Source organism: Vulpes lagopus, chromosome 2 (assembly GCF_018345385.1).
Source record: "Vulpes lagopus strain Blue_001 chromosome 2, ASM1834538v1, whole genome shotgun sequence".
In the NCBI taxonomy this organism is placed as follows: domain Eukaryota; kingdom Metazoa; phylum Chordata; class Mammalia; order Carnivora; family Canidae; genus Vulpes; species Vulpes lagopus.
In genome coordinates, this window is record NC_054825.1 from 24,578,065 (window position 1) to 24,595,702 (window position 17,638).

General features: G+C 39.6%; 1 protein-coding gene across 1 annotated transcript in view; it reads right to left on the minus strand.

The window, feature by feature from the left end:
- The window catches only part of CFAP58 (cilia and flagella associated protein 58), a 94,123-nt gene that overhangs the window by 44,469 nt on the left and 32,016 nt on the right, over positions 1–17,638 (minus strand). Inside the window, exons 10-14 of the mRNA XM_041730926.1 lie at positions 17,322–17,468; positions 10,734–10,874; positions 9,762–9,985; positions 6,636–6,747; positions 4,496–4,600 (exon numbers count right to left, since the gene is read on the minus strand). Coding sequence (XP_041586860.1) covers positions 4,496–4,600; positions 6,636–6,747; positions 9,762–9,985; positions 10,734–10,874; positions 17,322–17,468 — 729 coding nt within the window. The remainder of the gene's footprint in view (positions 1–4,495; positions 4,601–6,635; positions 6,748–9,761; positions 9,986–10,733; positions 10,875–17,321; positions 17,469–17,638) is intronic.

The following is a 17,638-nucleotide window of genomic DNA, read 5'->3' on the forward strand; positions in this document are numbered from 1 at the left end:
TCCACATAAAGTTATAGACTTAACAGGGTTACACCTTTGGTGAAAGAGACAATAGATGGAAATCTACCCACTGGGATAGGAAGACCACAAAGAAGTCTAACAATGTCTCCTAGGCTTTGAGTGAGGAAAAAAACTTTGGCTGTGTGGAGAATTTATATGCATGGCTCTTCCATCTCAAGTCTTTGGGGTTCTAATATACATAAACCAAGTTGTCCAAGAGGCCCCAAGGTGAGAATTTAACATTAAAATTATCCTAAGCAATTGATATCTTCTAGGGCACCTGGGAGAAACAAATGAAAGGATGTAGACTTAACCTGAACCATTCCCAAATCCTGTAAACAAAGCTTTTCTGAAAATTAGTCCAAAATCCAAAATTACAATACAAAAGTAAAAAGATCCACTACGAATCAAACTCAGTAGTCATGTATACAATAGGAAAGACCACCAACACCTTCAACTAATAGAACAAGCAGATGAAGACTATAGAATGTTTAAATTGATTGAAGACATAGAGAAAGAATAAAAACATAATAAAAAATCAAGACACTATCAACAAAGACCAGTCATATGGAGGGAAAAAAAACCCTCTAGAAAATAAAAATAAAATCATTGAAAACAAAATCTTGTCCAATTGGCTACTAGCAGATAAGCACACCTTAAGGGAGACTTAGTGAGTAAGAGGACAAAGCTGTGAAAATGTAAAATAAGAGATAAAGAGAAGAAAAATATCAAAGAGGCCAGTAGATAAAGAAGAATAAATGAGAAATTCCAACATATATCTGGTAAGAGTTCCAGAAGGAGTGAATAAAGGAGATAAAGGAGACACTATTTTTTTTTTAAGATTTATTTATTTGAGAGAAAGAGAGAGAGAATTTGTACATGAAGCCAGGGAGGGGCAGAGAGAGAAGGAGAGAGAAACTCAAGCAGACTCCAAGCTATATGGGACTTGATCTCATGATCATGAGATCACGACCTGAGCCAAAAACAAGAGTCAGATGCTTAACTGGACTGTACCACTAAGGCACTCCAATAAAGCAGATACTATTCAAAGATTATTCAAATTCAGATTCAGGAAACAGCAAATCCTAAGCACAGTCAGCAAAACTAAGTTCTTATCAAACGCATTGTGCTTTTCCAGGACACCAAAGACAATGGGCAGCTCTAGCAACCAAACAGAAGCAAAGGCAGGATGCCTGAGGAGGAACACAAATCATGAGTCTCAATGACATCACTAGAAGCTAACCCAAAGGCCTGTCAGCTTGAAAGTACAAACAGAAAATAGAATTTCAGCTTATTTATGAGTATGGCCAAAATAAAAATATTTGTAGATGCACAAAGGAGAGTATTAGCCTCTGAAAATTTTATCACTGAAATAACTATGAAAGGATGCACTTTCAAAAGGAGATGGAACCTAGAAGTAAGGAATTGGGGATATGAAGAAAGAGAAAACAGAAGAACTGTGGGGCACCTGGCTGCCTCAGTCGGTGGAGCATGTGACTCTTGATCTCAGGCTTGTGAATTCAAGCCCCACATTGAACAAAAGAAAACAAAAGAACTGGTCAACATCTTGATAAATCTGAATAAATATTCATTGACTCCATAAAATCATGATGCTGACTAATGCTGGCAGGACTACAGTGGGTATTTGGAGTTAAAGCATCTAGGTCCTCATGTTATTAAGAATAAGCATATGGATCAACATCAACTATGGATTGGTTTAGACTTGATGTCCACTATGTGTGTTCAATTTTTGAAGAAATCCATAAGGCAGAGAGTGAGAACTACATTGAGCAGTGGTAGCTATTCAGAAAATAAATGGATAAACCAGGAAAAGGAGAATAGGGAATAATGAGGAGAGAGAAGTAACCAGTGGAGTGCAAAAAGAGGGAATAAAGAAGACTTAATCCAATAGAATATAGGAACAGACCTTTTTCAAGTATTAAAAAAATCAGGGCAAATAATAGAAAATAAGTAGGTAGAAATAAACCTAAAATTATCAATAAATACAAGTAGGCTAGATATACCAATCAAAAGACAAATATGTCAGATTGGATATTTTTTAATTACAAGATACCCACCTAAAATTTAAAGACACTAAAAGTTTAAAATTATATAGTACGTATGCACAAAAGCCCCAGGTAGAGTTATATTAATATCAAACAATTTTGTAAGTAAAAGCATTAAGGATTGGTAATACTAAGGGCACAATTCATCAGGAACAAATAACAATTGCAACATTTTACTCACCTTATGAACATAATCCAAAATGTACTTAAAGCAAAGAAAGTGACATAACTACAAGGAGAAATAGATAAATCTCCAAACTTTTTTTCAGTGATTATGTAGACAAAATGAGGAAAGATACAGATCTGGACAACACAATTAACAAGGTTGATCTGATGAACATCATAGAGACTCATGAAGCTTGAACATGTAGAGAACATAACACTTTCAAACACAAGCATCAGTTAGAAAAACTGACCACTTTAGTTGGTCCCAAAGCAAGTTTCAACAAATTCCAAAGAATCAGTAGAATACAGACCACAATGCAAAAAAAAGAAAAAAATGAGAGATCAGTAACTAAGTGATTACCTAAATGCATATATATTTGGGAATTTAAACTTATACTTTTGATTACCATAAGAGGAATAGCAGGTATTACTTACTCTCAAAGGATAAGTAATTCTGAAAACAGAAAATATTTAGAACTAAATGAAAATGAAAATACCATATTGCAAACCCTGTCGGGAGGAACTCCAGAAATCATTTAAAGTATGTTTTATAGATACAAATGCTTCTAATAGAAAAGTAGATTTAACATTAATGAGTTGAGCACCAGTCTTGAGAAGGTAGAAAAAGAGCAGAATAAATCCAAAGCTTATGGAAGGAAAGAAGTAATAAAATTAAAGCAGTCAATGAAATACCAAACAAACTTACCACAGAGAGGTTTGGCAAACACAAAATGTCCTTTGTAAAAGCCAACAACGCAATAACAACTGGGGAGGCAAGGTAATGCGCTGGTACAGCGTGTGGGCTCTGGAGGGGACGGTCTGGTTTGAGCTGCCACTCTGCCACTTCCCAGTTGCATGGCCGTGGGACGTGACTTGTGGCTGGGTTGATGGAGTTATAGCCTGAAGCCTGAACTACCCACCACACCTCGGTGCCCACGCACTAACCGGTTATCCTTACCACAGGACTTCCAAGTTGTATACTCCGGTGGGAGTATCTTTCTCCCATAAAGAAACTGGGTGTTAATGCCCCCATTTAACGGGTGGAAAAACTGAGGTTTGGAGAATTTATGTAAGTCTCCCTCAAGTCATGTAACATAAGGCATTGGAGCCGATTCAAGACCAGATCTTTCTGACTCCAGAGTTTGCCCTCCTAACCACTATGCTCATCTATAAGAGAAGAGGAATATACCCATGGGCCATTCAGCATAGCCATGCTCTGGAAAGAAACTATATATATATATATATATATATATATATATATATATATATATATCTCCAACCTCACGGACAATGTCTTTTTAAAGTAAAAAGTGAAAGAGAAGAGGCAAATGCCTTTTGCTCATGTATAGAAGTTCCTGCTCTTATTAATGGTAACTCAGCAGTTAAGAGCATGGGCTTTGGAATTAGAAATAATAAGGATAGCTGCAATATTTATTAAACACTGTGTGCCAAGCATAATACTGAGCTCCTTCCATCTTCACAACATCCCTTTTCACAAGTTCTGTTATTATCCTATAGTACAGATTAAGAACTCAGGGGCAGAGAAGTTAACTTCACGCAGCTCTAAATTGGCAGAGACAAGATTCCAACCCAGCCCACCTAACATGGGAGCTTACGTTTTTATCCACACTGCACGCCTAGAGCCCAGCTTCCTCATCCACTGATTGGAGGTGACAGTACCCCCACCCAGAACCGTGAAAAAGAACTGAGACACGTAGGGAAAGCCACCAGGACAGTATAGGCTGGTGATAACAGCCTATACTTGCAAAGACACAGGCCTAAAAGGATGTTAGCATTCCTGATTACTCCAGAATAACTGAATGCATAAAACCCACAAAAAGAAGTCTTTCCTTCCAGTTCATCTCACAAATCTTCAAGAGGACTGATCATCTGTGCTCTATGTGAAAGCTTATTTTCAAAATCAAAATCATAGCATTTCCCATTTTATAAAGATTTAAAGAAAAGTATTTAAAAGAATCTGACAAATAAAACTGTAGAGAAGTGGGGGATAAAGGCTCACAGCACCCAACGCAGTAAGTCTAGCCTTCAACTTAATTTTCCAGAATTCTTGAAATATCAGTGATGGCAGCATAAAAGACCAATTAATCATGTTGTTTGTTCTCTGTGTGTGAGTCACTGTTGCCATCTACAGTTAAAGATGGGGCATGCAATGCTGCCAAATAGCTAATTCTAAAAGCAGTCCTAGAGAAGGTGATGCTCAGAAAACACGCTTCCTCACTGAGTCCAGAAAAGGAAAATGCTACCTGCAGAAGCAGCTCTTTCTCAACCACTTCTTCTGTCTTGCTGATGAGACGCTTCTGCAGGGTGTGAATCTTCTGTATCAGCTCAAAGGTACTGGGGTCACTGGCCTGTTCAGAGGCAACAAAGTAAAGCAGCTGAGATATCACCAGTTCAAAACACTGAAGTTTCTATGTAAAATAATTATTGTCTTATTAAAATGTATTGCAAACCTGCAGACCCCATACAGAGAGAATTAGGACCAAAAAAAAAAGCATAATAGATTGCAATGGCCATCAAAAAAGAAATGAAGTTTGGCTAATATCTTACCTATTGGCTCTAGTTAGCCAATAAATGGAAAATGAATATGTTTGTTCCATCAGGGAAAACAATGATTATACTAATAACAATAATGATAGCTACTATGCATTATACCTAATTCTTTGCCACCATCCAGACACAATGCTAAGTGCTTTTCATACAACATCAAATTTTAGGCACACGAGTTCCTTTAAGACAGTATTAGTCTTCCCCTTTTACAGAGAAGACAACCGTGGGTCAGAGGATTAAGTTGTCCACCCACACTGGTAAGGGTCAGAGCTGGATTCAAGCCCAGATGTGCCTGGCTCGAAAGCCTGCAGTTCTTCATTACTATGCTCTGAGGCTTTTCCTCCTATGCCCTCTGTTTCCGAATGAATGAGACAGGCTTCCCTAATTTATTCAAACTCAGGATTCTCCTTTGGTAATTGCCAACAAGAAGATTCATTATAGCCTATGATGAGGAAGGTTTCTAGGATGTGGACTTCTGCTAGTAATTGGCAACAAAACACGACCACGGCATTTAGCTCTCAAACGGGGTTATCAATCCAGAAAGCTTTGAGGCACTTTCAATAACCATCTATGTACAATTCAAACAAACGCTACAGTTATAAATTGATAATCTGTCCTCTCGACTTTGAGCCAAAGTTCTGCTTTCAACTGTACTGACATTTTGAATTAATCTAGCAGCTAAATATTTTCATCTGCTTCCCTGAAATTTTCTAATTTTTAAATAGAAATTGACATGGAATTGGAAACTGTAAAGATTTGCTTGAAAACACATGGAATAAATGAATGAGACAGTAAATGAATTTTAAGTCTTCAGCTCTACTTCCCCAGACACATCCATATTATTGTTAGTTGACACCACTCTTGGCATTTAAAGAGGAATAAATGAGGGTCAACACCAAGGGAAGAAAACATTCCACTGAGTGTGACTTTGCTTAAAAATACTAAGCAGTGCCAACTGATATCCATATATTGGGAGTATATCTGGCGCACATTCATCTGGCAAGACTGGATGTTGTTAAAATTCAAGCCTCATGTTTACATAACAATTTATAATGCATTACCCTTAATGCTTTCTTCATTAAAAGGAAAAAATAGAAGTGAAAACCAAAACTGACCTGGCTGGTTGTACTTTCTTATGTCATATACGTCTATCCTCCCAAACCCTAATTGTTGGTGTGGTCAGAGCCCCTCCTGGCACCCACATGGCTGGCTACAGCTCTGGGAGATGGCCATCTGTTTTTTTCTTGAATAAGCAGGGCTTGTCTTTACCTGTTATCTGCAGGGCTGATGGTAATATCTATCAGGAAGTCATAAAATAAAATATGAGGTTTGTTATCCATCACCTACCAGTGATACTTTGGCAGTGTCCCCAGATCCTAAGAGAAAGGGTTTGGCTAACACAATGCTAGTCCAAAAAAAAAAAAAATAGCTAGTTGACAAGAGGCTTGTTTCCTGCTGCAACATAAAGAATGCAAAGACAAACTGAAAGAAGGTATAGATGCTGGTGGCCAATGTGGCTGAAGACGGTCAGCAACAGAGACAGGCAGCCTGAGGATAATTGGTTGACCAAAAACTTCTCAACAGGAAAAATGTCTATTGGTGAAGTCAGTTCACAACTTCCCCTGGGTCTTCTTTAAACAGAACGGATCTTGTCCAAGACTTTTTAAACAAAACCCAAGTAAACCATCTGGTTTGGGAACAACCCAATTTACCTCTGATATAGACATTTTGCATAGTATTAAATAAAACCAAGCTCCTTCCTGTGCATTAGAGAGGGGACAGTGTAGGGTAGGAGAATAGATCTGAGGAGGAGAGGAAGGCTCCGCCAGGCATTACCTCAAGCTTCCTCCACCTGTGCACATTCATGGGGTTCTCCAGTTCCTCCTCCAGGGCTCGACATCGTGTCCTCTCCTTCAAGAATTCTCTTTGCATGTGGAAAAGCTCCTGCCTGAATATAAGACAAACTGTCTTTTGCTAAGAAATTCTCCACCCATTGTCTACGGCCATACCACCCTGAATGCACCCGATCTTGTCTGATCTTGGAAGCTAAGCAGGGTTGGGCCTGGTTAGTACTTGGATGGGAGAAATTCTCCACCCATTTGAAAAGCATGTCTTTATGCGGCTATAGACATACAGCATCTTATATAAAAAGTTGGCATCAGGGAGACTTCTGTGAACACAGACCAGCTTCCAACCTGGGCCAGACACAGATATTATCAATCCTTAAAGAGCGCAAACTTCAGCATTAGCTTGAATGAAAGTACCAGAACTTCAGAATCATGATTCCGAAAGCCCGAAGAATTTACAAGTCAATGGAAAGAACAGGGAGGAAGTGAATTATGAGAATTTCAATATACTTTAAATATCTCTATATAAAGAACAATCTATCTTTTATGTTTTACCACAAAATATGGCACCTGACTGCAGGACATTGAAGCTCTTGTGATAACCTGACGACAATTAGGGCAGTGCATTGCACCCTGACTTCACATTGGAATCACCTGGGGGGGAGCTGTGCGACCTACCTTTTCCTGGACCCAATCCCCACAGAGATTCCGCTTTAATTGGTCAAGCATGTTACTTGGGTTTCATAGGTTGTAAAGTCCTCCTGGTAATTCTAATGTGCAGCCAGGATTGAGAAAAATCAAGTTAGAAGTGATATTTGCTGTTCCACCACTACACAGATGGCTGCAAAAGTCCTGAAGTACTAGCTCTGGCTCAAAACTACTTCTCCAATCTGCAGGAATTTCTAGCAAATAGGCACCGTGCTAGAGCCATTCACAGTGCTCTGTGAGCTGGCTGCCACCCTATGGAACAAGCTGCTTTGTTGAGGGGTGGAGAAGAGGCAAACACTCACATTGACATGGGCAATAAGGATATTATTATCTGTCCTCGTCTGCTGTGGGTGTGCAGATTACTAATACCAAGCCATCTCTTTTACTTAATTGCTTCATTTAAACCAATAATACAACTTCCCCTCATTAGCAAGACAAACCATTAGAATTAACTGCATGATGTTCACTCAACAGGGAGCTCAGCACAAGCTGCTTAAAATTAAAAGCATATTTTTAACACTTCGATCTTCTAGAGTGTCGTCAGAAGAGGAGGGTCGGAGTATTAGCTACTATTACTGACAGCTTATTTTGTTCAAGACTCTGTGCTCGGCACATTGTGTTTTTTTCATGTTTAATTTTAACTACAAGTTTAAGAGAAGTTAGGGGATTTCCCCAAGGTCGCACAGCTTGTGGGTGGCAAGGCTGAGATGGGAATTCATACCTGCCTGCCTCCAATATCTTTAGTAAGTTATCTTTCCATTGAAAAGAAAAAATAAAATCTATTATCCACAAGCCAGCGATACTGACTAGGAATGGGTAGAACTTGGTCCTTTGTGTATATAATAAAAATAACTCATGGCTGGCAAGTTTAGTGATGATCTTCGAGATCATTAGAATGAATCTGTTTGTCTTCAAAATGTCAATGGTGGCATCTCTGGGTAGTAAACTTATGCGTGATTTTTTAAGCTCCTCTTTATATTTTTTCTCCATTTGCCACATTTTCTACAATGAGTTTGTACTACTTGCATCATCTGAAAAACGAGTGACTCTAAAAAAACAAAAAGTATTGATCCATCTTTGATAATGACAACTTCCCTTGCTATTCCTGAATATATTCACTGCACCTAAATATCAAAACTATCTTCTAATTCAATTTATTTAAAAAGCTGATGCAAACCGTGTCCTTGTCCCAAGGTGGTCAAGGATACTGTTCATCTACAAATCCATGGGGAATAAGGTTAGATACAGAGACAACACCAGGCCTCTTATTTGGTTTCCTGCAATTGCCTATATAAAACATGGTGATGTTTTCCCAAAGGGGAAGTAGATCTTGTATAATGCAAGATTTAAAGCAAGAGAAGGCGCACTAAGCTAAAGTGAAAGCTGCAGAAGATAAATCAAGAGTGAGATATAAAATTTGGCCACCTTCTAAGGAAACAGAGTTTTCAAATAGTGATTAAATTTTTCCCTTCTTTTCATTCTGTGTATAATTCCAAGAAAAAGATGTGCAAATGTTACCAGGATTAAATTTAAATATTGCTGCTCCATCGCTTACATGCTGCCTTCTTAAATTCTAAAGAGCTCATGGGGGAAATGATTTTCTGAATTGTAACTAGGTTGGGTCTGTGATTTGTCTTGAAATTTCTTTTTTAAAATCCAGAATACAAGGACTCCTGGGTGGCTCAGTGATTGAGCACTTGCCTTCCACTCAGAGCCTGATCCTGGAGTCCCAGGATCGAGTCCCACATTGGGCTCCCTGCATGGAGCTTGCTTCTCCCTCTGCCTATGTTTCTGCCTCTGTGTGTGGGTGTATGTGTGTGTGTGTGTGTGTGTGTCTCATGAATAAATAGATAAAAATCTTTAAAAAAAAAAAAAAAGAAAGAAAGAAAAGAAAAGAAAATCCAGAATACAGGGACCCTTGGGTGGCTCAGCAGTTTAGCACCTGCCTTCGGCCCAGGGCGTGAGACTGGAGTGCCTGGATCAAGTCCCACGTCGGGCTTCCTGCATGGAGCCTGCTTCTGCCTCTGCCTATGTCTCTGCCTCTCTCTCTCTCTCTCTTTCTCTCTCTCTATGTGTGTGTGTGTGTCTTGTGAATGAATAAATAAATACAATCTTTTTAAAAAATAATAAATAAAATAAAATCCATAAAAAATCTTTTTGCACTCACTTATATTCCCTTGAGAGGAAACTAGTCCATTTTGTGTGTGTGTGACATAGACTGGGTACAAGGTAGATTCTAAATTACGGAAAAGTTGTTCTCATTATTTGCTAATAATTCCATCATATAAAACGTTAATTTATACAACTTGATAAAGACTTTCCATGACCAACAAGTAATGAACATAAGGTCATTTCAGAAGCTCCCCATAGACCATAGTGCCCTCACCTCTGAAGGGCTTCCTATTACCTGAGTTCATCAACATTAGCCACACTCCTGGCAAGAATTCCCTTTTCTCGGCGAAGTTTCTTAATCTCGAGTTTGAGAATTCTCATGTCCTCCACCCTCTGGTTGTACTGGCTCTCGCCTTTATTCAACACAGATTGTTGGATCTTGATCTTCTCATAGAGCAAAGCCAATTCGTCATTGCGCCGAACAAGCTGAGACCCAAGGATATCTCTCTCGCTGATGACCTAGAAAAATAGGGAAAGGCATGGTCATCAAGGAACAAAAAGTCTCACTTTTCATTATGGCAGCCTCTTTGATTCTGTCAAAGATTTCTCAAAGGCCTATGTGTGCCAGGCATCCAGTGGGCAATATCCTGCTACACAGTCAACACTGAGCTCCTCCCATAAATTTGCTGTCCCATTGGAAAGAGAAAGAGTACGACAAATTATCCATCATCATCCACTATTTCTTGGCCCATGGCTGTTTGGGGTGTTTGATTTTTTCCCAACCCATTATTTTATTGTTTAAATTTGAATGACTCTATGGTGGGGTAGCTCTTGCCAGTTTCCACCACTCCTTACTGTCTTACACTGGCCAATTTGTCTTTTTTTCAACCTGCCAAATCTCTGAAAGCATTTAAGTTTCTAATCCCCTAATTATACCTTTGAGTTTCTAACTCCAGAATTATGTAATTATTAGTTGCAATTACATGTGAGCAGTTAGTCTTGTGTTAGAATGTAAGCTCCCTGAGGACAGGGACCTTACTTTCCTGTTGGCCAGTGCATCCCCCGGTGCCTAGGGGATAGTAAGTGCTCAATATGACTTGAATAGTGAGTGAATGTTTCAAAATTAATCAACAGAAGATGGCCTTCTATTACTGTTCTTCCAATAGATTGAATGCAAGAGCTTGGAGAATGAGGATTCATGAAAAGTTGAATCAAACAGTTATGTCTGCTGATGAGGTTTCCAGGTCCAATGAGGAGATATTCCTACCTGGTCTAATTCCTTCTTCTGTCTCAGCCTCTCCCCATCAGCCTCAGCAATGATTCGCAGGAGTTTTCTCTCTTCTGCTTCCTGCTTTTCAATGAAGTGTTTGGTCTCCAGAGCTTGTTGTCTTAGTTTCTGCAGCTTGGCCTGACAAAGAGTGAAAGATACAGACAAATTTTTGCTCTAGGGCAGTAGGACCTGGGTCTTCATGGCCCAGATTTAGAGGCACAGTTGTTCTTATATTCTCCTCTGATGTTTCATTTAACCTGGCTTGATCACTCTCACAAGCAAAACAAGCTCCACACACATACATGCATACACACAAGCCTGTAAAGAAACAGCAGTGCATGTTGGTGGGAATGTGAACTGGTGCAGCCACTCTGGAAAACAGTGTGGAGTTTCCTCAAAGAGTTAAAGATAGATCTGCCCTACGACCCAGCAGTTGCGCTGCTGGGGATTTACCCCAAAGATACAGATGCAGTTAAACGCCGGGACACCTGCACCCCAATGCTTATAGGAGCAATGTCCACAATAGCCAAACTGTGGAGGGAGCCTTGGTGTCCATCAAAAGATGAATGGATAAAGAAGATGTGGTCTATGTATACAATGGAATATTATTCAGCCATTAGAAATGAAAAATGCCCACCATTTGCTTTGACGTGGATGGAACTGGAGGGTATTATGCTGAGTGAAATAAGTCAGTCAGAGAAGGACAAACATTATATGTTCTCATTCATTTGGGGAATATAAAAAATAGTGAAAGGGAATAAAGGGGAAAGGATAAAAAATGAGTGGGAAATATCAGAAAGGGAGACAGAACATGAGAGATTCCTAACTCTGGGAAACGAACTAGGGGTGGTAGAAAGGGAGGAGGGCGGGGGGTGGGGGTGACTGGGTGACGGGCACTGATGGGGGCACTTGACGGGATGAGCACTGGGTGTTATTCTATATGTTGGCAAATTGAACACCAATAAAAAATAAATTCATAAAAAAAGAAAAAGCAGTGCACATTACCGTGATCATGTTTATTATATGAGTTGTGCCCTTGAGGGATTTCCATCACTTTTCTATATACGTGTAGCAGAGGTTTCATTGGTATTCAGCAGCTCTTCCCTTACCAGCTAAACAAGGTGAGGATTCACAAAGAATAGTGCCAAGGAGGATGTAGGGATGAAGATGGGGGAGGACCTTTGTACACACCAGCTCCCGTAATGGTCCTAACACCACCAGCATATCAACTACAAAGATAAAGCCTGTTGCAAGCAAAAATTAAATTAACAAAGATGGAGCCAACTATCTACCTTATAAAAGGTCTTGATGGAACAGCAGAGATGTCACAGTATAAAGAGATATATAGATCCTATTCCTAAGATGTTTCCAATCTAGATGAGAAAATAAGATATACAAGTATTATGTGAATATTAACAAGTCCAAGCAGTGATTTTTCAGTATCACGCAGTGAATTGATGCTACAGGAGGTCAAAGTACTATGGTTGTTAGGGAAGCTTTCTGGAGAGCTCAGATCTTGACGCTCTTGAGGTTATATGGAAATAGTAAGAGTCATGGGGACAGGGTACCATGAACTGGTCAGTTTCAGAAGGAAAACACATCTCATTAAAGGACACATTCGTTCCAATTCCACAAGTGCTTGTGACCTAAATACCTCAGGCATAATACCAGGCATTTTGCAAGCTACTCTTATCCCTACTCTTATCTTATTTTATAAATGCAATGAGTAAATGACAAAGAAAAACAAATTAGCTTGCCCAAGGTCACACAGCTAGTACACAGCAGAGTTTATTCCAAACCAGATCTTTTGATTCCAAATCCTGTGCCCCCGAAGCTATCACTACCCAATTATTCCAAGCGAAATACAAAAAAGTAAGACCCGAAGGATTCATCATCCATTAGAAATGACAAATATAACCAACCACATCACAGTGGAAATGCTATCTACTGGGTGAAAAAGGACATGGGAGTACCCAGGAATTAGCTTCTAATTCCTGCCTGCCTAGGGATTAGAGGGAGGAACCAGTGAGAGCTTTGGCAACTGACAGATATTTCCTAAGTGGAGAGGCTTGTGTTGGGGGAAGGTGTTAAACAGCCAAGCATGCAAACTGTAAAGTACCTGGTGTGTTCACCACACAGCCAAGCATCCAGTGTGGCTGGATTAGAGTGTTAGGTAGGGAATAGCAGGAGGTAAAACTGAGCCAGACTGGGAAGGGTTTTGTGTGGCACACACTGTACAGAGTATGCAGTGGGGAGCCACTGAGGTATTCACACTAAAGGAAAGAAGAGTATGTCTTGAGAGGTCCTAGGCCCACATAGGAAGGACAGACCAGGTCAGCACAATAAGAAACAAATGAGAGGAAAGCTCAGATTTCACCCATGCCTGAAAACATAAGGGAGATGACAAAATGATATTAAGTCCCCAACTCTTAATGGCTAACAGGTTGGCAAATGACAGTAAAAAAGTAATACATTTTTCCTTCAAGGAAGCATTGGGACCTCCCTCCCCCACCCACCCAGAAAGTTCACCAAGAGATAGAAAACCTCATATTTGCAAGTGCCTGTGACTCAACCCAACTCTAGTTGAGTTGGACTCATGAAGACCAAGAACCATTAATTCCATACCTCAAGCTTTTGTTCCAACAATAGAAGATACGGCACACCTAGGATCAGACATATAATGTCACAAACGAAATGTATCTGGCTAATGGGAAACCAAAGGGTTCTTTTGTGGCATTTGGTTTGTTCACTCACAAAATATGTTTTGGTCCAGGGATAAGCAAAAGGAAATAAGTATTGAGAAAAGATCTTCTCTGGTATTTACCACTTTGGGGGATTGCCTGTTGGGAAAGAGAGCAAAGAACCAACATTTCTCTTTCTAACATCAGTTACAGTGACAATGAAGACAGCCATAAATACCTGTTTGGCTCATGTTTTCTTTAATAAAACTTTTATTTTCCCAGATGTGCAACATTCCCTTCCCTGTTCCTAAGTGCCAAAAGCTGATCAGAATCCATCAGCAGAACAAAATGAAACCCCTGTTATATTAAAATGCAATCAACGGTGTGTAAAAATATCTGTCTGAAATGTAAAACCATTCACGCGTTTGGCATTGCTGTGGTTTTTTTTTTCATAATATATCAAAATTCTGAATGGTCTCCTTATGTCATAAATTTATGGGCTGTAAACAAGATGTGGCATTAGACTATGGCAGCAAATGTTAACATCAACAAAATACCTTAAATCTAATGCATTTAGCAGCTATAAATCTGAGCCGTCTTACCCAGGAAAGATGGTAACTGCTGTGTGCCCAAAAGCACATCAAGCAATGTTCTGGGTGGACCGTTGGGTATCCACATTTCTCAAGGTGTTACCAGTGGTATGAAGTTGTAATACACTCACAGGACACACTTGTTAGTCACTGACTCCACAATTAGTTTTGTGGCAGGTGTTTACAGAACATATATCATCCTATTTGGCTGCAGGTATAAATCATATCTTAAGAATCAGACTTACAGGTGTTTCACCCATTTGTACATGATCCCAATATTCACTGCATTTCACAGAAACCATCCCTTTACATCTAAGACCTAAAGTTTTCCAGCCATGGGAATAATTAGGCTTTCCCTCTCTCTCCCAACCAGGTCATCCCAGTAAAAGGATAAGGTGTCCCGAAGCCAGTCACTAATGTGATGCTGGGCTCTGGACATAAAGAATCTGCTGCTGAATTATTCACCAGGAATCAAAGTGCTGTCAGAATGATGTGGGATGATTTGGAGATGATGAGGCAGATCAGGGGCTTGTTAGGACACTCCAAATGAGATGGCTCCGTCAGCACTGATGAAACAAGGCTGGGACGGAATGGGCAAATGAACACACATGCAGCGATGTCTACGAGGACTATTGACATTCTGTCATAACCATAATGTGCTGACAATGTCTAGAATACTGAGGAGTCAGTAGGGCCGGGTAGCAAATGAGAAAGAAAAAGAAACATGAAAGGAGCAAGATGTTTTGGTATTTTGAGGGGGATGAGTGAGGACAAAGATGATCTATTATGGACAACTGTTTGTCATCTTGGAGAAGTAAATTAGGTTGTCCTGTCAAAAGGTGTCTCATGGTCTACCACACAGGGCAGGGGAGTATGGGTCTTGCCCTTCCATGAGGGATTATGTGCCCACAAAGCTTTGTAGAACCCAATAATAATAAGCTAAATGTCTCTTGGAGCAAGGTTACTTGAAAATCTGCCCTTCCCTCCGGGGTTTTGGTTTGCAAACTTCAGATGCATGAAATCCAGAGACATGTGTGAAACGTGATTCAAATATGAGGCTAAAAAAGTCAAGAGGCTGAAACTCAACATTTGAGCTGTCATATTTTTCTAAAGAATGTCAAACAGGCTTCATGATAGGCCAAAATTATCCAGTCGAAGCACCATTGCAAGTCACCCTTGGATAACCTCAAAGAATAAATCAAGCGGACATCCTTTTTCTATTCCTCATTCTTACCTCAATGGGAAATGCTAGGGAGAAAAGTCATTGTGGCTTCACAATAAGTCCAAAGCAATCACCTTTCTATAATCGATGGCTCCAAACTCTCCAGACTCTGGATTCCCCATTTAGAGCAGACTCTCCAGGGTAGAAATCTTTTATACTCATCTGCCATGTTCACCCACTCCCAGCTCTGCTAGTCCTGGACCAAAAAACAGAGCCCTCTTGCCCTTTATTTTCTTTTATTATGTTGCTTATTTGGAGCTACACATGCATGATGATGGAGGACATCACTGAAACAAATATTAACCAAAGTCAAACTCTAGAGAATTAGGAATAATTGATCTGTTACCTAGGATATTGTTTTTTCTAAAGCAGAATTTGGTAGAAGGCAGTTAGTTCCACCTTGGACCCCATTATGGGGTAATAATCTTTTGAAAAGAACATTAGCTGGGGATGTAAGAGATGAGGATTGATGTCATCCTTTAAAAAGAAAAATATGATGTACCAAATAGAGTTAAATGGAAGCCTTGCTAACATAGGGTCCATGAAGCCCATGGGTGAAGCAATATTTATAAGATTCCTCTGATTCATTCAATGGTAAATAAACACATCCCACTACGGGCTCTGGGATGGAACAAGTTACCATCTGCAAAATTATTTTTACAAACAAGGATAACAGGGGCAAAGATGCAGGCTATTTTCCAATTTAAAAAAATATATTTATGTTTCTTCATATGGAAATTAATTTTAATGCAGAATTTTTTATTCCTTTTTTATCATAAGCTAGAGTGGAGAGATGAAAGTCTCAGATAAATATCAATTATCACATCTTTTCTGTTGTATTTTGATCTTTCTTATACCAAATGTGCCTTGATTTCCTGTAGTAGTTTTATTTCCATGAAGACCTATCATTAAGTTGACAAAACCTATTAGGAAATTGAGAGTGCACATTTCAATCTATGGCATTTTGGAATCAAGGAAATTTGGTATTAAAGTGTCCAACACCAGCTACACATTTTCAAGATAAGAACTATCTTTCAGGGATGCCTGGGTGGCTCAGCAGTTGAGCGTCGGCCTTCGGCTCAGGGCGTGATCCTGGGGTTCCGGAATCAAGTCCCATATTGGGCTCCCTGAGAGAAGCCTGCTTCTCCCTCTGCTTATGTCTCTGCCTCTCTCTGTGTCTCTCATGGATAAATAAATAAAATCTTCACACAAAAAAAGATTTATCTTTGAAAACTATTATGTGCAGAAACCAAGACACCAGGTCTCTCATTTGCTATAGATAGTTCCTCCAAGTGGCTCATAAACATGCATGAGTATTCTGTATATACATTTTCAAAATGAAAGTAATACTTTCATACTCTAAGAAATTCCTTTTTAATTCCTTGGTCAAATGGATTAGAAGGGAAATCTTTTGGATTAGATAGGAAAAGAAAAATACATTAGGTTTAGTGAATGTGTATAGTAAAACAAATTTGGTTCAAGGATTGAAATTATACCATTTGAAATAATGGTATAATTATTTGGTATGTATACTTGGAAAACGTTTTTGTATTAGTAGACATACAACGTGCTAAGTTCATAGATTTAAAAGGATTTGTCTTAGTAACAAATTTGAAGACAGAGGTGGTTCCCTGGAAGAGTGGCTAAGGATAGTGTGGGCAGAAAAGTCAGGTGCACATAAAGCAAACAACTATTAGGAGCAGAGGGACAAAAGGTCTTGCCAGCACCATTTTAGGAGGAGTTTGGGAGAGTGAGATGTGGGTGTTGGACTCAGGCTGTAAATGCAAAGGGACTATAGCAAGTCTGTAACCTCCAGGACTTCTTGGGCACTGCCCACCTGCTGTGTTCTCTTCTGCTGATGTGATGGTAGCAGCACAGGTGAAGTAGGTACTTATGCATCTCCACTGGCCTCCTACCCCTTCCACCTGGGAGCACTCCCCATAAGGAAGCCTGACCTATAGGTAGTAGAGCTCATCCTCCTGGGTCCCTGGTTGCTGTCCCTGTCCCCTTTCCTTCAGCGAGCAGGAAGCCTGCCGCGAGTGGGGCAAACAAACAGACTTCTGGTCCATCGCTTTTCTTCTAAGTTCTGTACCTTCAAAGTTTCCTTCTCCTTCTCTATCCTCTGCTGTTCCAGATGTAGCTTCACAAGTGCTGACTCTTTGGCTGAGATTTCTTCTTTCAGCTGATCTACCTGATGGGTCATAATCTTTAATTTTCTCTTCATCTCTGTTATTTCATCCTAACAAAATGAAAGAAGGAATCTTTGAAAGTGAATTAAATAGACATCACCATCTGTATAGAATTCAATACATATTCAATAGCTTTTAAAGGAGGTTCTCTCAAAACAATGGTCTGAACAATTACCACTGGGCTGTTCCTTTGTGTCTTGTGCCCATCAACCACCAAGTA